Source organism: Centropristis striata, chromosome 11 (assembly GCF_030273125.1).
Source record: "Centropristis striata isolate RG_2023a ecotype Rhode Island chromosome 11, C.striata_1.0, whole genome shotgun sequence".
NCBI lineage: Eukaryota > Metazoa > Chordata > Actinopteri > Perciformes > Serranidae > Centropristis > Centropristis striata.
The window spans coordinates 12,001,596-12,028,832 of NC_081527.1; the positions used below are offsets into that span (position 1 = coordinate 12,001,596).

At 39.5% G+C, this 27,237-nt stretch overlaps 1 protein-coding gene across 1 annotated transcript; it reads right to left on the reverse strand.

Annotated features, from left to right (window-relative positions):
* Positions 1–1,739: 1,739 nt before the first annotated feature.
* Positions 1,740–27,121, reverse strand: LOC131979729 (artemin). Its single transcript, XM_059343722.1, has 5 exons — positions 25,881–27,121; positions 25,009–25,313; positions 7,567–7,637; positions 4,021–4,234; positions 1,740–3,194 (listed from the first exon to the last, which is right to left on the reverse strand). Exons 2-5 carry the CDS (start codon positions 25,124–25,126, stop codon positions 2,689–2,691), a joined length of 909 nt encoding a protein of 302 aa, XP_059199705.1. The 5' UTR covers positions 25,127–25,313; positions 25,881–27,121; the 3' UTR covers positions 1,740–2,688.
* Between the last annotated feature and the right edge of the window lie 116 nt (positions 27,122–27,237).

The following is a 27,237-nucleotide window of genomic DNA, read 5'->3' on the forward strand; positions in this document are numbered from 1 at the left end:
ACTGGGGACAACAGGTTCACATTTTGCTGTTTATTTTACACCAGCAGGTGGCTCTACAACATAAAAAGTCCTGTTTGAATTGGACTAGAAAAAAGGAAGTGGTGTTGAAAACACTCACAGCAAAAATCATTATGGAGGTAAAAAGGAAAAAACATTATTTTTAAGCAGTAATCAGAGAAGTGAAGAGTGATAACAAGGTGTATATTAAAAAACTTTATTCCCTTAGAGGATAATGCCATACAAAAATAAAGAAACATTTATAAAATAATAATAATAATAATAATAATTATAATAATAATAATAATAATAATAATAATAGTGTGACATATTGGGAGTGTGTAACTGAATAGAAATCACCACTTTTAGATGAGAAACGTTGAGGTTTGTAGTGTAAATGTTTTGTTAGCTGTACATACATTCTGGACATTGAGACTGACGCTCTGTTTCCATGAAGCAGTGGAAAAGCTGATATCATTAGCCGGCTGTCAGACTCAAGTATGTGAGGTGCTTTTGAGAAAAAAAACGTTTTATTTAGTATATTAAGTATATCACATCACTTCAATGTAGGTCAATTTGTTTCTGAATTTTGTTTTTGTTATTAGGACTTTCCATGACGTGTTTAGAATGTGTTATAATCTGCTTATAGCACTGTATAAGCACAGTTAAAATCACTTATAAATACTGCTCTATAACAATAATAATAGCACTTTATAAAGCATTTTATAATTACTTATAAGGTCAAGTAATACTTAGATATAATACTTTAGAACTGCTGGTCACTCATGGATGATGTGTTATAAACATACTTTTGATGCAATACAGGGTTAGAATTAACTGAAGAGGGTTAGAGCCAGGTAGGACAGAAAAAATAAATCCTTATTAAGTTTGAGAAAAAAGTCGAAGTGTCGAGAATAAAGTCGAAATACAATGTTGAGAAAATATGTATATATTATATAATATAATACAATATATGTTAAAAAATTGCATAAATTACATAAAAGCAGATTTTCCCCAAAACCATAGTTATGGTTGCCTCCTACCAAGAATGGCTCATTTATGTGGAGGAGTGGAGGACTATTGTACTATTAGTACTAAAGTACTATTTTAGTAGTACTACACCTTAAATATTGTGGTTATTGCTCATTTTATGACATTTATGAAAATCAGGTTGTAGCTTGCGGTCTACCTAACTGTTCAGATAGACGCCGTTTCTCTGAAATCAATGTTACTCTGATGACTTATCGACACGAATCTGTGAATATCTTTCCCACTTTACCAAAAACCAAAAGTTTACTTTATACTCGTTATTTCAACTTTTTTCCTCAAAATCGTATTTCAACTTAATTCTCGACATCTTGACTTTATTCTTGTTATTTCGGCTTTTTTCTTGAAGTGTATTATGAAAAAAAAAAAACCCTCCTCTCATTATTTTTTTCTCCTACCTGGCCCCAATGTTCTTCCTGAGAATTAGCCTGACCCCTATTCTAACCTTAAAATCTCACTATAATGCATTATAGATTTTTTTTAATAACATATCACAACTATGACAATTATAATACGCTATGATCCTTGCAAAAAATGTCAGTGAGTGACCAGTATTTATAGAGTACTATAATATTTGACTTTATGAGTTATTATAAAATGCTTTATAATTCCGTAAGGTTATTGTTATAAAGCATTCATTTTCTTACAATTATAATTATAAAGAACTATAAGCAGTTTATAAAGTATTATAAGTGTGTTTATAATACATTATACAAACGGGAGCCGTGAAAATACAACCAGGAATTTAATTTTTTCTAAGTCTGTCTGAAACGAAATGTAAGAGAGAAGAGTTTTTAGATGATGGTTTTGTTTTAGAAAATCACTCAATTACTTTCCAAAATTCATCTAATCTAATTCTGCCCAGAATTGGCTGTTCAGGCCAGGTTTATCATGGATAAATATGAAAATGAGCACCTCTAAAAAATAAAATAAATGTATGTACTGTATGCGAGAAGAAGTAACTGTCGACATGAAATCTGAATCTGCAATAATAAATAGATATTTATCTACAATAGAGTTAATAAAGACAGCTCTCATATGAAGCTATAATAAATAAATAATTTATCAGAAATAAATATATGTTACTTTTATACAGTAATACATGAAGATGCATGGCATCCATTTGGCTGAGTTCACCTGAACATAGAAACGATACAATGTAATATCCCTGTTTTTATGTGGAAAAAAAAAAGATATAGCTTTTGAGAGGAGCAGGCTTCACTGTGAGTGATAGTGAACATCATATCAGTCTTTTTTTGTCAGAATATAAACAGTGTCAGTCGTTTACTTGTGTCTATTCTTTATATCTCTTGAGCTCCAGCCTTCAGGTCACATATGGAGTCTCTTTTCTGTGTATGAACCGCTCCTGCAATAGTTACCAGTTATTAAGTTGAAAGAAATTCACTCTTTGAAGACATAACAATAAATCCAGACTGTGATAATTTCCCCTCCGTCTCTGATTTTGACCTCAATCGTCCAGCTGCACCCAGACCTCTTCCTCCTGAACAGGAACGACACCACAGCAGCCAACAAGCTGCCTCCATCCCTTCCTGTGTGTGTTTCAGCGCCCCCCTCTGGCTCCTCCCTGCTAGTACCTCCCTCTGAGCCTCTCAGGATGGTTGACACCCCTCCTCTTCACCTTCTTCAGCCCATACACATGCAGCTGGCGGCTGATAACGACTGGATGGTCCTCCACGTGGTCTGGGCGTCCATGAAGGAAACCGGCTCGTACCGGTCTGGCCGGCAGCAGGGCTGTTTGCTGACCTTGCGGGCGATGTGCTGAGGCAGGGAGCTGTTCTCCAGCAGCGCCTTCAGTGCCAAGTCGTAGTTTGTCCTGGAGGACTGGCAGGAACCCACGCAGAACTTGAAGAGGACGATCTCGTCCGAGTCGAAGCCCAGGCCCAGGTCCCGCACCTTCATCTCCCTCTTCTCCACCCGGCAGTCCTTGTTGCTCTGCTTCGGCTGCCGCCCCCTACCTTTACGCTTTCTATCTGCTCTCCCTGTCTCTTCCTCTTCTTCTTTCTTCCTTCTCCTCTTCTTTTTCTTTGGCGAACCCTTGGGTTGAGGTTCTGTGGGGTCAGAGGAGCGAGGAGAGCGTCCAGCCCAGCGACTGCTGTGATGGTCATCCACCTCGTCTATTACAAAGGGGTCTAAAATAAAAAGAAAGAGGAGCGGAAGACAGAAAGGGCAATGAATACTTATTCAAAACATGATGAGCAATAACGTGCAAATGATCCTACAAATTCATTCGTTTCACTTCTACCTTTTAACCCCACTGTCATGTTATGGGTAAAATTGACCCATTTCAAAGTTGAAAAATAAAAAAAAAATAGTTAAAAGTATTTTTGGTAACGCTTTATATTAAGGTCCTTGTAATAACCATTAATTAACAAGTAATAAGGCCCTTGTAAGTCCTTACAAGATGCTTATTAACATTATTGTGTGTTTATAAGCTTATACAAGTGTTAATAAATGCATTACAAACACCCATGACCCACCCATTATGTCTTTGCCATGCCTTTATTAATCTTATTTTGTTTGCTTATTGATATTAAAATATACTTTATTGCTCATCTATTATAAGTTAACTATAAGTTCACTATGCTTTTTGCAACTACCGGATCTAAAGCGAGAACAATGCCTTATTACTTGTTAATTAATGGTTATTAAGGACCTTATTATTATTATATTTTTTTTTGGGATGAAACTCCTTCTGCTTGGCTTAATAAGTGCATGTCTGGTTGTTTGTATTTTCCTCAACAAGCGATAACTTGTTGCCTCTGATAGTTTCCCATCTGCCATTGCTGCCACTAGATGCCACTAAATCCTCCACACGGCTCCTTTAAATACCTTGTAGATATATTTTGATGACTGAGATACAAAGCAGATCCTCCGGGCTCATGCCCTCTTTCCACTCTAATACTGTCTGTCGAAGCAGATGTGCTGTAAATTACACTTTCATAAGAGCTTCAGTACCGTAGACAGCGTGCCAAGTGGAGTAAGGGTCACTGTCGTCTTCCTGCTCCTCGTCCTCCGCCACCTCTGGCAGCGTCACAGGAAGCTCTCGCTCCTCCTGGCCTGCCAGCAGACTCACGGCGGGGCCCGAGTCTGATCCCACAGCAGCAGCACCCGCTTTCATATGAGCTCCTTCAACTAAAGGCAGCAGAGAGAGGAGCACCAAGAGCAGCACCTACAGGAGACAGAAGTTATGTTAGCTGAATTCTGACTTCTGCAAAAAACAGAAAAATCAATAAACAAAAGAGTAATTAAAGCGGAGGACAAGGGTATGAAAAGTAACAATGCAAGCACTCTCTCCACTCTAATTGAGTGGCTTTTCTTGTTTCACTGGTACTTAAGTATGTAATGATAGTTAACCCTCCTTTTATGCTTGTTTTTTCAGGAACAGCAATAACCCGGGGCATGTTTAATTATCCAAAAGTGTCAGAAACTTAAAAAATCCCAATAAACATTGTTTATACTTCATTAATAACTCCATTACTCACCATCTCAATCAATATTTAGTGCAATAGTGTTCTTTACCTCTCAGAGATCATGGTTCAATGAGGATAATTCACTCTTTTTTCATAAAAAATGCATGTTAAAACTTTCTTTTTATGTACACTGGAAAGACCTACATATAAAATACAATGGTTTTAGATGAAAAACTTTATTTTACAATGTTAAATTTTTTCTTTTTATTAAAAAATACTTTTAACTTTTATTTATTTATTTATTAGATTTTTTCCAACTTTGAAATGGGTCAATTTGACCCGCAACATAAGAGGAGGGTTAATTTTATCTTAAACTGCCTTAATTTTTTTTGGCCACTTGGGGGCAGTGCAACAAGTAAAGGACAATGTACAGTGACTGGATCATTACTACAAAAATAAAATTAGACAGAGTTGAGGTCTTGAATCACACTAAAGAGGTTCATTTCTCAATACTGCTTCCTGTACATTAACCTTATTACACGGCTATTTACTAATAAAATTAAGTAATTTGACAAAAAAAATATTGATTTTAAAGTGATATTATTAAAGTCAGTAGAATGCTGCAATTCACTGAACAGAATCGAGTATTTACCAAAGCCGTATAATAAGCTATAAACATCTAAAAGGACATATTATTACCTCATCATGCTAGCGTGGTCAAACTGTACACAATCAGTTTACTCTTTACATCTCCAGCAGACACAGAGCTACATTTATTCCTTGTCCAACATTAATAAACCTATTTATTCAGAGTCATGTTTCTGTTCACCTGGAAAATCTCTGTCTTTTTTTTTTTTTTTGCTCTGTTTTGGTATCTAGCGACTCCTGAGGGAAATATTTGTCCTTTTAGCTGCTAAACACTCAACCATGTTCATCAGCTGGTTGTTAACTTTTTTCCTAATGCATGTTGGTGATGAGCAGAGTACAGGAGTTTTTACTCAACTGAATGCAACAAAACAGTAAATTTGAAATAATGATTTGTGCTGCTGTAAATGGATTTGTGAGGATGCAATGTGTTGTTATTATTATTAGTTTAGGTAGTGGTGGAATGTAACTCAGTACATCTACTCACATACTGTACTTAAGTACAATTTTGAGGTACTTGTTCTTTACTTGAGTATTTCCATTTAATGTAACTTTATATTTCTACTTCACTACATTTAGAGGCAAATATTGTACTTTTTACTCCACTACATTCAGCTGACAGCTTTAGTTACTTTTCAGCATCTGCGATACACACTAAAAAACATTATAAATTTAAAGTGATTAGACATTTTCTTAAAATTAAACCTCATAACAGTATTTTAAGTAGTTAAAATGAGCCCTACGCATCAACAATAATCCAAAAATATATTCAGAATATATTAAACAATCTGAGTGGGTTAATTCTGCATAACGAGTACTTTTTCTTTTGATACTTTAAGTACATTTTGATGCTGGTACTTTTGTACTTTTACTTCAGTAAGTTTTGAATGCAGGACTTTTACTTGTAGTGGAGTAATTTCACAGTGATTAGTGAGTATTAGTACTTTTACTTAAATAAGAGAACTGCAAACTTTTTCCACCACTGACTATAGGTACAAATTGGTACAAACAAGATATAACATGTTAACTAGGGAGCTTTAACCCTCTGGGGTCTACGAACATGCTGGTGTTTGGCTTTTTTCAAAGCCCCCTAACAAGAAATGATTGTTTTAATTTGATAGTACAAAAATACTTATTCAAGTGTAAAAGTAGGATTGGACGAGGCAGGTGTGGCATTTTGTAAAAATGGAAAAAAGAGGTCTAATCATCACATCTCATCTCATCTAATCAAAACTGTTCCTATAAATAAACATGTTTTATGGTAATTGTTATGTATAGTTTTATTATATTTGAATTTTACCTTTATATGTTCTATTTGTAACCTATCTTTTAGATCTTCAGGTCTTAAACAGTTCATTGAGAATATTTGTGGGTTTTATTGTCAAAAATAGTAACAGTAGTATGATTTTTTATGTATTTTTGGACACAATGTGTTAATTAAGTGGGTTAAAGTGAAAAAATAATTGTCAGATCATGTTGAAGTTGTGCTGAGAAAATACCAAATTCCAAACATGAGTATAGTAAATATTATGTGGTATATAAAGGGCAAATAGGCTCAGACCCCAGAGGGTTAAGAGGGCTGGTAGATATATTTTTATTAACCTGTGGACAACCAGGCTTGCGTTTCTGTCTTTTCTGTCTTTTTGTTGGGCTACCTACACACCTGCTGACATGAGAGTGATGTTTCGTCACGCAACTCAGCAAATAAGCGCCAAAATATCAAAATAATAATTGAAGAATAGATATTTGGTGCTGCATTGCTCTCAGCCACTATATTTCTAGAAAGTTCGGAATCACAGAGTGGTTTGAGCTTTGTTCTTTTATTTTTTCTTTACAAAGAAAGTCACCAGCAGAGGAATAGGCTGTTTGGTCTTTTGCTTTCATGGCGACCATATTGTACAATCACAAAACTAAGTTGACAGAGTGCTTAACAGATTAAAAAAACTGATAAAAGAAAATGAGATAATACTTAAAAGAGCACATTAAACACACAGTTCTCTAGAAGCCCTTCAAAGGAGCTACAGCACTACTTTGTGTTAAGCCAATTTCATCAAGCGTGAGCTCACTTACTCTTCAGTAATACTAAAGTCAAATAGCTCTGCTCTCTTTCCGCCCTGGATCATGGATCAAGCTTCGTCCACTGGCTTAAAACATAGAAATGAAAGCTTTGGAGAGCTCATTTCTGAGCCTTGTGGGGATGGATTTCATTAACAATTTATACCTTCACATAAGCCCCCCTCTGGTTTATAGAAGTCTGTCCAGTGGAAATGATAAATGATAAGGCTAGGTTATTTGTAGAGATGGTTGTTTTATTATAGAGCTAAAATGACAAATAAAAAAGGGAGATAAAGATGGAGGATGAGATGGAGAGTGGAATGAAATGAAATAAAATAAGAGGAAGAAGAACGAGAGGCTCTTTTGGCAACGCCGTCCATTTCTGACAAACCTTGGCCTTTGCTGACATCACAGAGGTAATCTCCTGTCTATCCTTCTTCCGAACCCTCCATCTGGTCCCACCTGGAGAGAGAGAGAAAGAGAGGAATGTAAGAACAAGAACAAGGCTTCACTCTGTCAACTTTCCTCTTCCCAGAACTCTCCTTCAGAAAGGTTAACATAAACTAAAGGCGCAACATGCGGGCAATATGATGTCTATACATTCACAATTGTCAAGATACTGTAAAAGAAAAACAAAAAACAGCCCCGCGGGCCCCCGAGCAAGCCGACATGTCACATAAATCACGTCCTCAATGCATGAGGCCGGCCTGTTTGTTGCCGCTTCAGTAAAAGGCCAGTGTTTGCTACCAGCCAGCGTGGCCAGTGTCGGCTTGTCGGCTCATACATCCATGCAAACAGCCCCAGTCCGGCAACAAAAGGCAGCATCTGCGATACACTTGTCAAAGGCATTCTTCAGGGTTATTCCTGTGGCAGAGGTACAAGCAGGGGGAACCAGGCATAGCGAGAGCACTTCGCGGAGGTCCCAGACACAAAACCACAGAGATGCAGGACAGGTGATAAGATGTGTCACGGATGCAGATGTTTATATATAGTACGTGCCGTGTGCAGGATTGTGCCGGCTGCGGAGCAACCACACAACATGAGGTCATTGGTGTGTTTTGTGGCAACCCTCCAAAATGTGAAGCTCAGCGGAGGTCAGACCATCATGTTCTTTAAGGACGTAACCTTTACATGTTTTACATCAGTTCTACGGAAAAGTCACAGGATCACCAAAGTCATTAGGATACAACCTCTGGATGCAATGAACAACTTTACCAGATTACATGACATCCATCCAATACACTGAGATATTTCAGACTGGACCAAAGACACATTTTTGGGCCCTTTAAAATAAAGGGATTATAAAAATCCATATAAAATATATCAATATAAAACATATATTGATATATTTTTAAATGTGATATGGAATTAGACCTTATTGCATATATCGATATAGTTCCATTTTTTTCTCATTTATATATAAATTCTGCCCTTATTAGGGTTTGTCATATATAGATCTTTTGTAATGTTCGTTATACTTTTCTCATATATATAGATTTATTTCAGAAAAAATTGGCCTATTTTATTTCATAGGTTATTTTGATTTAAGATATTTTTTTATTTAAATGTGCACTTTATGGAGCTTTGATTTAAAAAAAAAAAAAAAGTACTCTTGTTGTTATACAGTATTTATGTTCACTTAATTAAACGGTTTCAATAAAACTACTTGTGACATGTCATATTTGGCTTTGACTTTGAATGAACATTGCTCTCACTTTGCAATAAAAATATCAGGATATATATCGTATATCGATTTTCAGCCTAAATATATCGGGATATGACTTCGCCCAGCCCTAATACTAATCTGCATCACCATGTTTTCTGGTTAGGACCAGTTCAACAGATCCATCAAAGCAAAGATTAAATCTGAACAAATGTGACAAGCGGACAAAGAGGCAACCTCCAGGTCTGAAAAGTGAATCCAATGTGAAAGTACCTTAAACTATTGTAAAATATTGCTCCATTTAGAGTTAAACAGATAAAGAAGGTATGCTTTTGGGGCGCGGCTTCTTATAGGCCATAAGGTGAGCCCTTTTTTCCTGTTTCATTACGTTCCCACATAGAGGCACTAAAAATAGTTTGGCTTGGTTTTGGGAGAGGAAATAAAAGTTCTCCACGGGTCATCCTGCAGTTTTTTAAATATTAGTGTTTAAAGTCGGTATTATTTTTTTCTTCACATAATTATATTTACCTTACGAGTGGTTAGTTGATTCCAGTTTGACCAATCAGGTGGCTGCACTCATATAGACTAGCGAAGATATTGGTAAACAAATTTCAAAAATTCCCAAAAAGTTTTTGAAACAATGCTATATGCATCTGACATCTGTCAAGGATTTTACGGAAACAAGGCGGGATACATACAGAAACTGCGTAAGACGGTGAGAGTCAAAAATAGCCGAAACATACAAACATTTAGGCATTGGCACCTTTCCAGCTTCACAGTCTCAATCAAACATGGTCACTTCTGGTTCCAGAAAACAAGGTAAAGAATAATTCAAACTCAAGGCTTCAAGATAGCAATAAACAAGCCAATGGGTGATATCTAGTTGGCTACTTTCACTTCTTTTATACAGTCTTTGGTAGAAAATGTGTTTTTTCTGCTTTCTGTGAGCGCTCTTTTTTACCTTGTAGGGATCCCGAACCCCCATGTGGGAAACCACAGGTTGAAGCCCTGTTTAGATGCAGACAATCTGGACAGAAAACACAAAAGTGGAGTTGCGATCCGCGTTTAGAGGGTTTTTTTTGTTGTTGCATTTTTACGCCCCAAAAACGCCATTGCTGTCTAAACGAAAGGCACATCTGATAAAATATTTTGCCGTTTTCACCCGAGAGCGTTGTCATGTAAACAGACCCTTCTTCTATAAAATGTCAGAAAACAGTAAGAAATGGCCATCACATTTTCCCCAGAGCCCATTAGAACATGATCAAATTGCTTTTGTCCAACTATTAGTTCAAAACCTGTTGATGCATTTAATTTAAATGCATTGTTTCATTGTATTAAAAGAAGTCTGGCCACTGGGAGGATTTCTCACTGTTCCATGGTCGAGGTAACAAGCTAGATAAGATATTGCATATTACAAAAAGACTCAGAGAGGCCAAAGAAGTGCACATCTTCCAGTCACAATGTAAGTCATCCATTCCTCCGGCCTCTTTTTATAATTTCTCATTATATTGTTGTTCGTTCATTCTGTCTTATCTGCCTCTTTTACTCTTGGTTTCACTTTTCGTTCTCCTACTTCTGTTTTCATAAAAATGTTTTAAAAATAAAGTCAGCCTGCTCGCTCCCTAATCAACTCATCAACTCAGCACTGATGTCTGACCAGTTTAAATTTGACATGAATCACCCTCACAGCTCACAGATACCTCCAACATCTTTACACCCACATCTGTCATCTCCAAGATGCTTTGTATAACTTTGGCGCTGAACTACAGCAACACTGTACGCCCATGGTAACGTATCCAAGCGTGTATTTGTAGATCTCGCTGATATGCAGTGTACTTTGTTTATATAACAGCCGAAAACAATCCCAGCAGTTCTGTCTATGCAATGAGATGGAAGACTGACAAAAGGTTACAGATCACAGGTCACGATAAGAAAACCTGTTGATGCATTCATGCAATCCTGCGTGTTCCAGCTGAACCGAGGGAAGTTAGAGAAGGCGAAGGGTGGGAGAGGGAACGAGAGGACGAGGGCCGACAATGTGAGCATAAATCAGCCACACAGACAGAGTGCACACCACCGCTGCAACCTAAAACCAAACGGTGCTGCCTCCTCAGCCCTCAGCGTCTCCGAGCTGATTTAAAACCTCTCAGCAGTGTGAGGCGGGACAGACGAATGCAGATCCTCGCTGTGTCTCAGGAGAGGTGCCATTCTGAGTCCCTACCGCCACAGCTGGGAGTGTTTAGCCTCTCAGATCAGCGAGCTGGGAGTCTACGCGGGGCCTGTCTGCTGGTTCATTTCACTCCGCCACTCTGGAGCTGTTTACAGCCCAACGCCTCAAGCCTTTACTGGGATGAGGTGGGTGGGGAAGTCCAGGGGTGCAGAGTAGGAGCGGGACACCGGTCCTGAAGAGCACCAGACTCACACGAGCCTACTGTTGGTGTGTGCACGGTCCCATGCGCGTGTGTTTAGAGAGCTGAGCATGTGTTTGTTCCTGGTTTGGCTGATTAAAGCCTTTTGGTTTGTCCATCAGGCTGGATGTCTGCAGCGGGGAGAGTTGTTGTCACCTTCCATTTGCATTGTTGGTCCGCTGTGCTGCAGTTGTTGTTCACAGTTAGTTAAGTGGGAAAGCCCTCCTGAAGCAAGTACAAGCCATAAAGCCAGAGACAGCTACTATTTCCAGAGCTTACTCTGCTGCTCTGAATTGCTTTTACAAATACTGTTTAAGTGCTTGGAGAGGATGGATGTGGATTTTGTTGGGGGGATTTTTTACGAGGTAAAAGAACGGGGATCAGCTTTGAAACAGAGGCTGCCAGCACAAAAGTATCATCACTTCACTGAATATCACAACCACCGAGCAGCAGAAAGCAGGGAAATTAAAGGGACAGTTCACACAAAAAAATCTAAAATATATATTTTTCTTCTTACCTGTACTGCTGGAGCTTGTTTAACAAATTAATCCTAAACAAAATAAATGTAAACATATTATTTAATCATCATGTTGTAGTTTCTGTTTAGCTAACCACCACACCTCTGTTAGCACTTATCATTACACTACTCAACATAGCGTTTATATAATCTTGATCTGTTTTGATATTTTTTATTTTTCATTCACACTACTTTTCCCCCCTGTAAATCATATTCACACCTTTTGCTTCTTTTTTTGCTGCTGTGACAAGTTAATTTCCCATTGTGGGATCAATATAGTATAATCTAATCAAATCTGATCTAATTAATTTATTCTAATCTAATTTAAAAAGTAACAATGTCAAATCATGGGAATTTCTCTTGAATGCTGCTGAGACAGCTGCTAGGCTCGTTAGCTTCAGGCTGGACTAGCATATTTAAAGGTACATTTTTTTTTCTCCATTATGACAAGAGAGTGTGGTATGGCAAAAAAAGGGAAGAAAATGGTAAAAAAAAAAAAAAAAAAGCCTTCACTCTTGCTAGTTGAGGCTAGCTGGTGAGTTAGCCTTCGCTACAGCTAATTTACACACATTTTCCTTCTTCCTGTAATTAAAAAAGATTTTGATGCTCCAACAAGGAGTAGTTCCGTTTATTGCACCATATATTATAATCTTATCACAATGAAGAAAATAATTAAGACTAAATAAAGTAGTCTAGCTGAATGTTAACTAGACTAGCTTAGCAGAGTAGCGTCTCTTTTGACCCTCTGACTGTAGTGATATTCCCATAATTTAATACAGTTAACCTACTTTTAAATCATATTTTTTAATGCATTTCGAGACTTATTTATTAAACAAACTAAGCCAAATATGAAACAAGAACACATTTTCGTTTTGACCTAGATTGTCCAAACAGAGCTAAAAGAAGTCTGCCACAGTGATTAATAATCATCTTTAAAGGCATCAAATAAAGGTCTTATATGTCACATATTTGGCTAAAAGCTTTCAAACATCAAACCCTTTTTTCTCAACTTCCCAGCAACTGCTCGTGCCTCCGTAAGGCTGTATAAATAATGCAATAATTCCATGTATATTACTTTCAAAAATGTGATTCAGACTTTTATTAATACTGCCTTTTCTACATGTTTGCTAAGAAAAGAAGCCGGGCGATATAACAAACCTGTTTCTGATTAGTGATCTCGATGCCTACTGTAGGCTATACTATTACATCCTCAGACCTGAGCTTTACCCACAGAGCCTCCATAAACCTCTCACCTAGCAAGAAAAAAAAAGAAAGAAAAAAAGACAGAAAGCTCGGAGCTCTCCGGTGTTTCGCCTCCCTTTAAAAGCAAAACTTCTCTGATAATGACCTCCTATTAGAGACGCGCTCTGTTCTCTGCCGGGCGCGCGTGCACGTACACGAAATGATCTGACCTCCAGCTTTAACCTGTCACTACCGCGGAGCCTGATTGCAGGAGCGAGGAGAAAAACAAGAGTACAGTAAATCACCGCTGGCTCAATAAAAGACACCTGCAGTGTAAGAGGAGATGCAGGAGAGAGAGTCAGAACACCAGGAGAGCCGTCTGATCACTACCAGACACAGAGAAACCTGCGGAGGTCCCACAAAACGTGATGATATCTGCTGTACTTACATGTGCCCCAAAGCTCTGCATACATGCATCCAGAGCAGTGTGAAAAACTTGTTTTGTAGCTTTGCTTTAATCTTGCATGTCGGGTTCTGTTGACAGAATTCGATATCTTTGCAGAAATCTGTCAGACAAGAGGCTTCAGGGTCAAAATTTGTGATTTACAACTATATAAATATTCTTTTTTAGACATTAATATGATGTCAAGGAGTCATATTTTCCTGCACTTTCTCCTTCCTCTCATCCACTCCTCCTGTTTCTCATTTCCTTCATGCTTCATTTAAAGCTTCATACACATTAAATGTCCCTTTTTCTCCTGTTAAATGTGCCCTCTTCCCCTTTCTGACTGAAACAATTTCACTCTTCAGCGGTTAACGACAGCATGCCTTAACTATGCCAGGCAGCCGCAGAGTCAAAGAAGAAAAAGCTTCAGGAGGAGAGATAGAAAGAACAAGATAATATGAAGAAAATCACATGATAAGAGCGAGGAGAATTAAAAATACAGAAAGGGTTATTGTCCAGGGGAAAGAAAAATGAGAAACGATAATTGAACCACTGAGTGGCAGAAGTCTAAAAGTAGAGATAAGGTGAACAAAGGGAAGCGAGGGAATGACAAAATGAGAGTGCAGAAAGAGAGCGCAGACTGAAGCCTGGTCAGTCTGTAATCCCATAATCCCTAGCAGGCAGGCAGGATGTAATTGCTCGTTAGTGCCAGTTTCCACTCTGAGGCCTGTCACTGCTGGAAAACCACAGAGCGCCGGCGAAATGAGAAACAGATAGCAGGTCCCATGCCTCAGTTCAGATAGGTGGGGAGGCCCCCCACCGCCCAAACACCCCTGAACACACACACATGTGCTTTTTCTGTCCTTTTTCTTATAATCCTTTCTCACAAAAAAGCTCAAGATTCACCCCGTCTTTGTCAGTTTCTGTCAGTTTCTAACAGTTTCAGAACACACAAACACACACACACACACACACACACACACACACACACAGGGGGGGCCGGCGTAATCAGAGGTGTGGACACCACAGAGTCTGCAGGAGGATGGTGAAGAGAGGAGTGAATCTGTATGACCTCACCGCTCTCTGTGTGTCTCCCACCAGGAGGTTTTATTAACCAACTGACAACATGTGAGCCTGAAGGTGTCAGAGATTCTTTCAGGCCAGTTAGAGTCAGTAAAGCATGGGAGGGAAACATGCAGGGAGGGCTGAGAGGAAGAATCTGCTGTCTGGAGCAGGGTGACTCTTAGGATCACCACCAGTGGATCCAGCGCTTAAATATCTCTGTGACTGCTGGAGAGATTGCCTTGAAATTTTGTACAGATGTTCGTGGTCCCCAGAGGATGATTCCCGCTGACCTTTGTGATCCCCTGACTTTTTCGTCTATCACCGCCATCAGGTCAACATTTCAATTAGTCCCAATTTTTGGGTTTTTAATCACACACCTGCAAGATGACGTTCACATGAGCCTCAGTCAGTGGTGGAAAAAGTATTCAGATCCTTTACGTAAGTAAAAATACGAATATCACACTGTGAAATTACTCCACTACAAGAAAAAGTCCTGCATTCAAACCTTAACCATACTCAAAGTATCAGCATCAAAATGTACTTAAAGTATCAAAAGTAAAAGTACTTGTTATGCAGAATGGACCCACTCAGATTGTTTTATATTTATTCCAAATATATTACTGCATTATTAGTGATGAATTTATGTAAGTAGCATTTTATGAGGTTTTATTCTTGGAAAAAAATGTCTAATCACGCTAAATTAATCATGTTTTTGAGTTAAATCTGAAAAGTAACTAAAGCTGTCAGCTAAATGTAGTTATGTAAAAAGTACAATGTTTGCCTAAAAATGTAGTACTCAAGTAAAGTACAAGTACCTCAGAATTGTAATTAAGTACAGTACTTCAGTACATTCCACCACTGGCCTCAGCTTTCTTTAGTTCTGTTGATGGTGAACATAGTAAACATTACACTGGCTGGACATCAGCATGCTAGCATTGTCACTGTGAGCATGTTAGCATGCTAAAGTTGAGCTCAAAGCACTGCTGAGTCTTTTTACAGCAACTCAAAACTATTCAATACTGGCAGTGAGGCCAATTTGCAACAGCTGCAACTCTTGTTCAATAACAGGTTTGAATAGATTTGCGTGTGCTCATTCGTCAGGGAAAAAAAAGATGGATTCAACTTCATTTTCTATTTTAATAGAAATTGATCTTTGGATATGGCTACACGGTGGCGTAGCGGTTAGCACCCTTGGCTCAAGAGGGTCGCTGGTTGGACTCCGGCCTGCGGCTCTTCTGTGTGGAGTTTGCATGTTCTCCCTGTGTCAGTGTGGGTTCTCTCCAGGTTCCTCCCACAGTCCAAAAACATGCACTTAGGTTTAATTGGTGACACTAAATTGCCCGTAGGAGTGAATGAGAGCGTGGTTGTCTGTCTCTATGTGTCAGCCCTGTGATAGTCTGGCGATCTGTCCAGGGTGTACCCCGCCTCTCGCCAAATGTCAGCTGGGATCGGCTCCAGCCCCCTGCGACCCGAGTGCGGATAAGCGGTTAAGGATAATGAATGAATGAATGAATGAATGAATGATCTTTGGATTGGGAATGTTGGGATTTTAGAGACTAATTTATCACAAAAAGTAGCAGTAAGGTACATTGAGGATAAATCGGAGTTATGAATAATTTGCGTAACCAGATTCAAGTAATATAAATATTTAAAGCTGCTGTTGTCACAATTTTTATATTAACAATTGATGAAATGGCCACATGTAATGTGAAAGAGGCCACTTGAATTACAAACCCACAGAAGATAATCACCTGACTGCAGCTCCCCTCAGCTCTACAGAATGTTTGGAGGTCTTTAAGCTCGTTATTTTGAATTTACGGCCATTTAACTGTTTTGTTAGCTGTCACTGCTGTCACATGCAATGTTTTTAGCCGCAGCAGGCAGCTGTTTCTAACAAAAAGATAAAGTTAGAGAAGTTGGTGAACACAACGGAGCTTTTAGCATCAAAAGACCCAGATATTTCTCTCATGAGATGGTGAAGACCAAAATGGAGCAAAAAGAGAGTAAATGTTGAACTCACCAGGTGGACACAAGACTCAATAATAATAATATATCAATGATGTGCTTTCAGCTTGTTGCCCCAAGTAGCCAAAAAAAGAAGAAGAAAAAATGCCGCTTTTACTGTGATTTTCTTTCTGAATATCAGCTTGTGCAGGGATAACTAGCCACAGATTAAGGAGAACAATACCTCTTTCAAGCTTTGCCTGTAGGGTTAAAAGTACATCCTGGAGCTCATTAGAAGTCCCTATTAGAGGTAAACTTATTGGTTTCCTAATGATAAACCTGAGTGATCAGTGATTTACTCCGCTGACCCTGCAGCCTTCTCTCCACACCAAAGAGAGGAACTCCAGAGAAACGTGTCTAATGGCTCTTCAGGGGGATGAATTAATCACTTTTAGTGGAGAATGTGTTTGAAGTGTAACAGTTCTGGATTAAGGCCCTCACACGTGCAGGTTCAAGTTGCCAAAAGGTGCTACGGAGAGTTACTGCAGGTCATCGGAGCGCCGGGATCAGCGGGTCACAGCAAGCTCGATAAAATGCAAGTTTCCATGGGGTGTAAAAGTGTCGTCTGTGACCAGTGCGTTAACCTCGAGCTGCAGCCCTGATGGCGTTAGAGCAGCGTGTTCTCACTGTGAAGCTGCTGGAGACACACCGGCTGTAATAGAGCTCACAGCGGAGGAAACTGAGCGATATATTGCTGGGATATCCTGCTATTTAGCCCTGAAATCATAGTATCTTGATTGAGCTGTCCAGATATCTCAGACCAAGAAGTTTCCAGTTTAATGTTTCAGATTTTCAGACATCTTCTACCTTTTGTTGTCTGCTCTACCACATGCCTTGACCTATTAGTCACTTCTTCCTTGGTAAATTCACCAACTTTTATCTGTCATGTTGTTGATGTGACTCCTGCCAGCAGCTCCGGCTTCCCTCTAATCATCACACAACTGTTTCCATAAATCTGTCAATAACGTTTCATTAAGAGAAACTCAACTTGAATCATTGTTCAAAGTCCAACAGCGCATGACTGTAACTGGCGTGAGCACGGGATGTGTTTGCTGATAACCATATAATCAAATATATTAACTGCTTGTTATTGGGTGACAGTCATTCATTGCCCAAGCCGAACATGGAGGCAAATGTTTCTTAACGCGAACACACACCTAACACTACAGCTTTAACATCTCTGTTATTGTCTGACGGCTTGTGTTTGTTGCTCTGTCGCACTCTCAGGAATGTTAGCATGTTCCCATAGTTCTTCGCCAATTGGTGAATGTAATAATTAGCGCTGCAGGGATGTGTTTTTATAGGCCGACACAGAAGGTAGCATTACCTTGGTTCGCTCCTCAAAAAGCCAATGGGATTCTTCCATTTGATCTTCGATTATTGCAGAAAATAAGACCTGCTTTTAAGACTTTTGGAGCACAAATGCAGTAACCAGAAGTAAAAAGTTAATGTGAGACTATAAAACGCTACACAACGAGCAGTGTTCAGTGTGACATTTAGCCAGTGGTGGAGAGTAACTAAGTACATTTACTCAAGTTCTGTACTTACGTACAATTTTGAGGTACTTCTACTTTATTTGAGTATTCTATTTTACGTAACTTTATACTTCTACTTCACTATATTTTGAGGCAAATATTGTACTTTTTACTCCACTACATTCATCTGCCAGCTTTAGTTACTTTTCAGTTTGAGATTTAACATAAAAACACATGATCAATTTAAAGAGATCAGACTTTTTAAATTAAATCTTATAACAGTATATTAATTATTTAAATGAGCTCTACCTTGACGCCATTAATAAAAGCATCAACAACAATAATCTAATAATACATTTAGAATATATATAACAATCTGTGTGTGTTCATTCTGCATAATGAGTATTTTTACTTTTGATACTTTAAGTACATTTTGATGCTGATACTTTTGTTCTTTTACTGAGGTAAGTTGTGAATACAGGACTTTTACTTGTAGTGGAGTAATTTCACAGGGGTATTAGTATTTTTACTGAAGTAAAGAATCTGAATACTTCTTCCACCACTGCATTTAATGTCCCTGAAAATCCTGGGCTATTTTGTCTGTTTTTGAATACTTTTCATTCTGCCACTTGCCATTCCATGTTGGTACTCATTTTCTCAGCAAAACCTCACCCATATTACCTGATAATCATTATTTTCATCTTTGATTTACTGGATCAACATTTTGAACACAAAAGAAACAACAAAGAAGTGATGCACCGGTGCTTTCAAGGACTCCAGAGGGTTTTAACAAGCGTAAAAGCTTAAAAGTTAACAATTTACATTTATATTATAGAAGAACATTAAAATCTCATAAGATCCACAAGAACCACAAACTCTATTTCAGGCAGCAAACCAATAGTCCAATTAAAAACCCAACTGACTTTAAGACAAAGGAACCAAAAGTGTTAAAATTTAAACTCACATACAAATTTAAAGATTCGTTCCTGCAGCCCTCTACGAAGATCAGAACCACAAAACTAAAACTAAGTTGTAATCAGTGGTGGAAGTAGTTTTTAGATCCCTTTCTTAAGTAAAAGTACTAATACCACAATGTGAAATTACTCTACTACAAGTAAAAGTCCTGCATTCAAAACTTAATGAAGTAATGTTCCAAAAGTATCAGCATCAAATTGTACTTAAAGTTTCAAAAGTACTCGTTATGCAGAATGGACCCACCCAGACTGTTTTATATGCTCTAAATATTTCATTGGTGATGCATTTATATAATTTGTTTGGATTAGGGCTCATTAAAACTACTTAATATACTGTTTTGAGGTTTAATAATAATTTTTAAAAAGTGATATTCACTTTAAATTGATCATGTTTTCATGTTAAATCTTATCCTGAAAAGTAACTGAAGCTGTCAGCAATTTTTTTGCTCCAGTGTAGTGGAGTAAAAAATACAATATTTGCCTCAAAATGTAGTGAAGTAGAAGTATAAAGTTACATTAAATGGAAATACGTGGAAATAATAAGTGAAGTACATGTACCTCAAAATTGTACTTAAGTACAGTACTTGATTAAATGTACTTAGTTACATCCCACCACTGGTTTCTAGCACAGTGGAGAGGTGTAATGAGCCTGCTGAAGGATTTTCCACATCAGCTGTAACTTAAGCTGCAGCAGCGTCACTGTAAAGTTTGACTGATGTGCAGTCACTAATTAGCCAGAAACCCACAATGCCACAGACTGACACACGCCTTGTGAGCGATCAGGTGAATAAGACGTGATAATATTCTCTCCTGGTCTGCTGGGCCTCGTCTTCCTCTGAGTGCTGAGATGAAGACAGCGTCCTGATGCGACACATCTGTGTCCTCACCGTCTCGCTCTTCCTCACTTTGTTTCTCGCTAAGGCAGTTTCCTCAGTGTCCCTGACCCTAATAACCCAAATTCCTGCCTGATTAAGTTGGTTTTAAAAGGGAGCCACATAGAGAGCGGTTGGGTGAGCCTCACCTTAAATGGGAACACATTTTAGCAGTGTCGGAGCGATGATCAGAGGGTAGGATTTCACTTGTGAGGACAACAGCGCTTAAAAGGCCGCAAAGAGGACAAGAGGGAAAGAACAGAGAGACATGAAGAGGAAGAGAAAGAAGAACTCTTTCTTTCTCTTCTCTGTTGTTCTGCAAACACACACAACCGCTCACCTTTCATACTAAACCACATACACGCTGAAATCCCTTCTCCCACCCTCACGACCTTTTCCTGCTCCCATCTCTTGTTGTTATTTCTCTAAATTAAGCCCACACTGAGCCTGAGAGTAGCACTCAGTAACGTGGCCATCTGTGACACACACACACACACTGGTCATTATTAGTGTGTCTTGTGGGTAAACCAGCGCTCTCCAAAGTGTTTCCGTGTCGCCCGCTCGTGCCCCAGACAGGCTGGGTTTAATGACCTGGCCTGATAGTTCAAAGCAAGCCCTCAGACGCTATGATTAATGAATCTGACCTGCTAATTTCAGCAGAATACAGCTTATTGTATCAAAAACACACTCGCTAGTTAACATTCTTCTGTATTTTGAGGAAAAAGTTTGTTTTAAGAAGGGAGATTTGATGATAAGAACAGGAGTGCGCTTTACGTTTCATCAGCGGCTCCGAAAGTATTAAGTGCTGCTTTGTTCTAAATAGTTTAAGCTGTTTGAACTTGAAGAAGCCAAAATGCTCGACAACAACAAAACAATCCCACATCAGAGACAGAAATAATTCCCTCGGCGTACTTACACGAGATTGTCCACCGCTACAAAAGCGAGGTCCTAGAAAACATAAGCAGCATGGGAAGCATTTGTCTGAAGGAATACATCTAACAAATTGAAATTCCTTTTTGTCAGATCATGCCTCTTTCAATTTGCCCTGAAGGAATCACTGTGGTTCGCTGCGTACTCTAAGCACTTCCAGATTGAAGCTGCCCTGTGGCACTTCAGGTTGCATAATCAATCTCTCTCACTGCACTCTCTCCATTAGTGCTGGGACAAAACAACCAGAGTAACGTTACACACAGCTGAGGACGAGGTTCCCTGCGCCGCGCACACGTCCATCTTTTAATGACAGACTTCCACTAATCTGAAAGGACGGCGCCCTGCTTTCACCGCGGAATATTTCACTGCATTTAATGCTGCTGTTAAATCGGTTGAATTAAAGCCCGTCAATGTCTTTGATGATATAATTATTTCTTTATACTTCACTTTTTGCATTAAAGTCCCCTTTAACTTTTCATTCGTTTCTCGACTTGGAGAATTTTTGTCTGACGTCTTCTCTCGTTGGAGTTTTTTCTAGCCCAATTGAAGTAATATTACAGCACTTAATGTGATTTCTATTGTCTCCCAACAATCTATGTGCAATGAGAATGACTGATCCTGAAAATGTGCAACACAATGCTCGATCAGATCTACAAATCAACCATTATACCGTAGTGACTTTGGTTAAAGGAATAAGTTAAAAGGAACTTAATTAACATTAAAAGTATGAGTTAACGTTTGTAGATTTTTTTGTGATTAATCCGTTGGCAAGACATTACTTGATGCTTTTAAACTCTCATAAAACACATACTGGATGAACGAGTCCAGGTTCATGCTGAGCCAACAGTTTACTGCACATGCACTGGTGCTAGCTTCCCTTTTAAAGAGTTACCTGGAACTGAATGATAAGAACCATAAATGATTCTCATGCTAGCTAGTTAGCTAGCCCTGAACACTAAGGGTAGTGAGCACTTTGATCTAATCGGAAAATGGATAAATAACACGCCACTTTTAAGGATATTTCACGTGTCGCATCTAAACTTTTTACTCTTTTAATGCATCATTTAACACCCTGTTCTCATTCCTAACTAGTCACATACGGATGCTTGTATATAATGTATTTGAACACAATACATTGTATTGACATTGTATGTTCACGACTCAGTGAGTCAGCGGGCCATTGAGTCAGAGAGCAAGCATGAAAGTTCACTGACGCTTTGTGCACTTTCTTTTACATCGTTGAGACGACCAATCCTGACAAATTACATATTTTGGGATGAAAAGTAATGCAATCTGGAGCTCTGGAGTGAGCTACAGATTTAAAAACAAAAACAAAGAGTGATCGTGGTCACGAAGCTGCAGCAGGCAACACAGTGGTCAGGACCCCCGATGTCACTTTCTAACGCGCTGGGTAGCTCTACCTGTCAGACTACGATGCTTCACTGCAGTCACAGTTTAAAATAAGTGGTTACGTTTGTGAATTAAAACAAAACTGCTTGGTTAGGTTTAGTTCATGGTTTAACTTCAAATACGTAGATCTGTGACATCAATTAAGTTTCATACATAAGTTAAGCAGTCAGCGCAACTAAAGGTTAATAAGTCCTCCGCAACAACAGAGAAATTAGTTAGTTCTGGCCAGGACATTTCATACTTCACGAGAAACTCAAGTGCAGAAGTCGTCACAGGGCCCTCCCACTGCAGCACACGTCACATTCAAATTCACATTTCTGACTTGTGGAGTATTTTTAGCGTTAAGTCAATGCACTGGTGGACTCAGGATGTTTGAGGGGCAGGGGCGACAATAAGTGGGCACCCTAGAGGGCACATGTTTTATCTACAACAAGGGCATCCAGGAGGGCACTTTCACTATGTTTTTTCTTAACACTCGGCTCTCCACCCCGGATAGTTTCTGGAGCACTTCTTCAGTAGGGACTAAATTAAATGACAGGATGTACAAAAAATGCATAGTGATAAGTGAAATGACTTGAATGACATGGTGAAACCGGCATTATTCGTTCATCTTTAGTGAATGGTGGCTGGTGCTGAAGGCGAACTTTTGAATTTTAATTATTTCACTCATTTACAATATTTTTTTACATTAAATATTTATTTATAGTAGCTTAAACATCACATTGTGAAGTAAGACTTTAGAGAAACAGTGTTTTTTTGTTGTTGTTTTTTTCAAGCTAAGCTGATTTTGCTGTAGCACGCTTTTTTTTCTCATTTTGGTTATTAAGTGTACATAAAACAGAACGGCTATTCATGTGTAAAGTTGCTGTGGTCTAAAGCTATACTAAGGCAAAACTGAAGTGCCATTTCTAAGACTTTCCAAAAACACAAGACTAAGAAAGGTCTGATCTTAAAATAACACGATGCCTTCTCAAATCAAGAAATCCAAACATTATAGTTGATGTGGCCAAAGGAAGACGAGGTCAGCAGAAAGACATGACTATTCAGTTCTAAATATTGTTCTTTATCATGTTTTAATATCAATTGAGCTCTGAAACTAACTGAATTTGTTCCTTTCTGCTTTTTTCCGATCCATTCCCCTTGGTTGGAAGGTGAGGCACATGTTGTGTTTTTCTTGGCATATTTCTTGATAAGAAAGATGTAATCTTGCAGAGTAGCATTTTCTCAAACTGAGGGGGTTTTATCCCCAATATATGTCAGAGTCTTTGATGAAATACATAAAAGTAATATTTGCAGCATCAGGCTCTGCAGCTGAAAGCTTAGTGAGTAATGAAGACCACCGGGCGAGGAAGCCTGTTTACAGCCACAATGGCTCATTTATGAGGATGCTTTTATATAGAGAGTGGCAATAATGATAAATTATTTTGTCGTTTTAATTAGGAGTGTTCAACAGGCTCTCTGCGAGTCAGAGGGGCGACACAGCACAGCACGAGAGCAAGAAAGAGTTAAGCCCATAACACCAACAAACGGCACACTAGCTCTCGTAAAGCCACATGCCAGTTAAAACAAACCAGACCACACATCAGGAGGATGCTGGTGAAGAGAATGCGCCGGGCCGCCGTACCTGACCCTCGGCGGGGCCGCTGACCCCGTGACCTTTGACTGGAGGAAGTGAAAGCTGTGGCAGCGTGACGGGGGAGTGCGAGATGCCTGAAGCGGAGGCGACGCTCTCATGTTCACCCTGAGAACAAACTGGCGATTCTGAACGGCACGAGTGGAAGAAAAACAAGGTTGTTTCACGACATGTTTTCACACATTTTACAGGCATTTAGTGGGGGACGTGTGACATGTCTCAGGTGATGCCAGAGCACTCACACACAGACACACACACAAGTACATAAGCTTTGAGATGCAAAGAAGAAACAAGGATAGAAAGACAGGCCTACCGTCCTCACGCCTCGTCTGCGTGAGTGACATTGTATGTACATGACTCAGTGAGTCAGCGAGCCATTGAGTCAGAGAGCAAGCATGAAAGTTCACTGACGCATCGTGCACTTTCTTTTACATCTTTAAGATGACAAATTCTGACAAATTGCACATTTTGGGATGGAAAGTACCGCAATCTAGAGCTCTGGAATGAGCTACAGATTTAAAACACCCAGAGTTCAAAGTGTGATCGTGGTCACAAAGCTGCAGCAATCAACACAGTTTTATCCAAAACTGGAAAGAAATGTGCTCGACTTCCAACACGTCAAAACACCTGAAGCTTAAAGGACTTGATCTGCCCCTGAGGCCCTCAGAGGTACTGGAGAGGAGGGAAATGGATGCAGCTGGATGTGTGTGTGTGTGTGTGTGTGTGTGTGTGTGACCAGCACTTTGATATTTAGATTTGCAGCCCACCACAGAAGAGGGTCACACTGGAAGACTTCCTGACTGCCACTGTTTCCTCCTCATCCATAAGCACACACATCCCATACACACACACAGCAGCAGCAGCACAGTTTGATTTATATTTTTCCACTATTCAGAGTCACCTCCTCGCACCTTGTAAACACTTCAAATCATGAATCATAAAACTTCACTTCATAAAAGCACAGAGAGCAAACACCCCCATCATCCTCCTCCCAGAATGCATTTCACAAACGCCCCCCAATAAACACTAAATTAAGAATCCAGGTCACAATGACCCCCAGAGCCAGAGCAGCCTAAAACAGCTGGCAGGTGCGTGCAGGAGCTCAGCAAATGTGAAAAGAAATCTAACATCAAACAGTGTTGTCACAGCAAACATGAAGACAAGAGGGCAGCTTTGCTTACACAGCAACATCACGAGTAAAGATATCCAACTATATTTTTATAGACAACTCCACATAATCTGAATGGCGCCTTACCAGCTGTCCAGTGCGCTTTCTGCTCCAAGTGCGCACCGGGGAGGACAGGAGAGCCGCTTCTTCCACGCTTCTTGGCGCAGCTCATGTTTTTGGCTATCCATACGCTGCGATGCCTCATGTTTGACACCTTATTGTCACGGCTTGTAAATGTCCAGAGCAGGCTGTCTCCACTGAGGCTGAAGCAAACATGAAGAATCCATCTAAAGCGGTTCTGCTTCAACGCGAGAGGCGCCTCCTCCTCGTTTTTTACGCGGCCAAAAAAATCCCTTTTTCCTCTGGCCAGTCTCTTGTGGAGTCTCAGCACCCTGGACAAAAACAGAGAGGGTGGATGGTGAATACAGACAAATAATAAAAATGAATAAAAATAGAAACTTTGAGTGAAATATATCCACTGGATGTGATAGTTTCTCTGTTTAAACACATTTTAACACATTTCTAAAAGCAGTTGTTTTATAAAATTAGATGCCTCTGGGTAAAAAAAAAATCCTAATCTGTCATTAAACATGTCCCGCTCTACTGGGAATATGTGGATTTATTTTAAACGCATAAAGAAAAGGGTATTTTCAAAAAGAATAGGAGACCAAATGACTTGTTAAGATGGACATTTTTATCCAGGTCAGGGAAAATAAACTTTACAGCTGACTGGAGCCTGCAGAGTGGAGCCTATATAAAACCTAATTAGGTAGAAGTTTGTTTGCGTGGACATAAACACCCCAACACGGTGACTGAGACACACAGTCAAACAGTCACAAGTGTAAAAAATGTTTGTCCTCAATTTGCTACTCGTGCTGCTGTCTCCCCGCTGACTCACATCCAACCATCGTTTAATGAAATGAAGCCAGTTTTTCAGGCATGACTCCCCTTCTCCTTACCTCCAACCTGTTCAGTCTTGTCTCCAAGCAGCCCGTGATTAATGAGTAAATAACACCGCGGGAAATATCTATCTCACAACATGTTGTGCGTCACTTTTAAAGTGAAGTCAAGGTCGAAAACGTCCGAGGAGAGACTTTACGCGGACCCTTAAAGTCTTGTTTCCTTCTTCTTTTACGCGTCAAAATGTGAAGTTCAATCTGAACAACAACCAAAAAACGCTGCTCTGTCGGTCAAAATATATGTCTTAAACATAAAAAGTCCATGCGTCACGCCTTTACGCAGCTACAGTCCGGGTCTCCATGCAAGCGCTTCTCTTTTTCTCTTACTTTGGACTCAGGTATCCAGTTATCAGAGACTGCGCTGCTCCGGTGTCTTCTCAGGAGTCTACTACACAGCTACTAAACAATGTCTACAATGCCCCGCAGGACTGGAGGCTATGCGTAAAAACCGCTCCGCCTGTCAGAGACTCTGTGAAACCGGAGCGCGGTGGCCGCTGTACAAAGTGCTGTGATTTTTCTTCCCCATCCACATAGCTCAGATGTCTTTTTGTTCCTGCGCTGAGAGGAGGAGGAGGGAGGGGAGTGATTGTCACACAGGACGGTCATGGAGGGTTTGTGGAGAAGTGTTCCAGTGGAAGAATCCGGCGACTGACATCTGTCCTTCAGTGTTTACACTCCCTGACTCATAAATGTCGAGTGTTTCACTTTATTCCACTTGAAGGCGCAGAGCCTGGATACACACACATTTGCATGGACGGATTATGAGCCTCTGGGCCCCTGGGCACAGATATGTAACAAGGCCCCCCACCCTCTATACATAGGAGACACCCAGACTGAAAGAGACACTAAGTGACTACAAAAGACACAGCTACGTCTCTTTGTGGTCAATTTGTATCTCTTTGCAGTTGTTTTGTGTCTCTATGTCATCTTTTGTGTCTCTTTGTGATCGTTAAATATGTCTTTGTGGTCGTATTGCATATTTTTGTGGTTATTTTGTGTCTCTTTGTGATTGTTTTGCATCTTGTTGTGGTAGTTTAGTGTCTCTTTGCAGTTGTTTGGATCTCTGTTTTCGTTTGGTCTGTCTTTGTGGTCGCTTTGTATCCCTTTGTGATTGTTAAATCTGTCTTTGTGGTTGTATTGCATCTTTTTGTGGTTATTTTGTGTCTCTTTGAAGTTGTTTGGCTCTCTCTTTCATCGTTTGGTCTTTCAATGTGGTCCTTTTGCATTTTTTTTGTGGTAATTTTGCATCTGTTTGTGGTAGTTTTGTGTTTCTTCGCACTTGTTTGGATCTCTGTTATCGTTTAGTCTGTCTTTGTGGTCATTTTGTGTCGTTTGTGGTTGTTTTGCATCTTGCTGT

Coding starts and splice junctions, on each gene's coding strand:
- LOC131979729 (XM_059343722.1), bottom strand. CDS start 25,126: ATGAGGCATCGCAGCGTATGGATAGCCAAAAACATGAGCTGCGCCAAG. Junction 7,638..25,008: donor GAAAGCGCACTGGACAGCTG/GTAAGGCGCCAT, acceptor CTCTCTCTCCAG/GTGGGACCAGATGGAGGGTT. Junction 3,195..4,020: donor CACTTGGCACGCTGTCTACG/GTACTGAAGCTC, acceptor TTTTTATTTTAG/ACCCCTTTGTAATAGACGAG.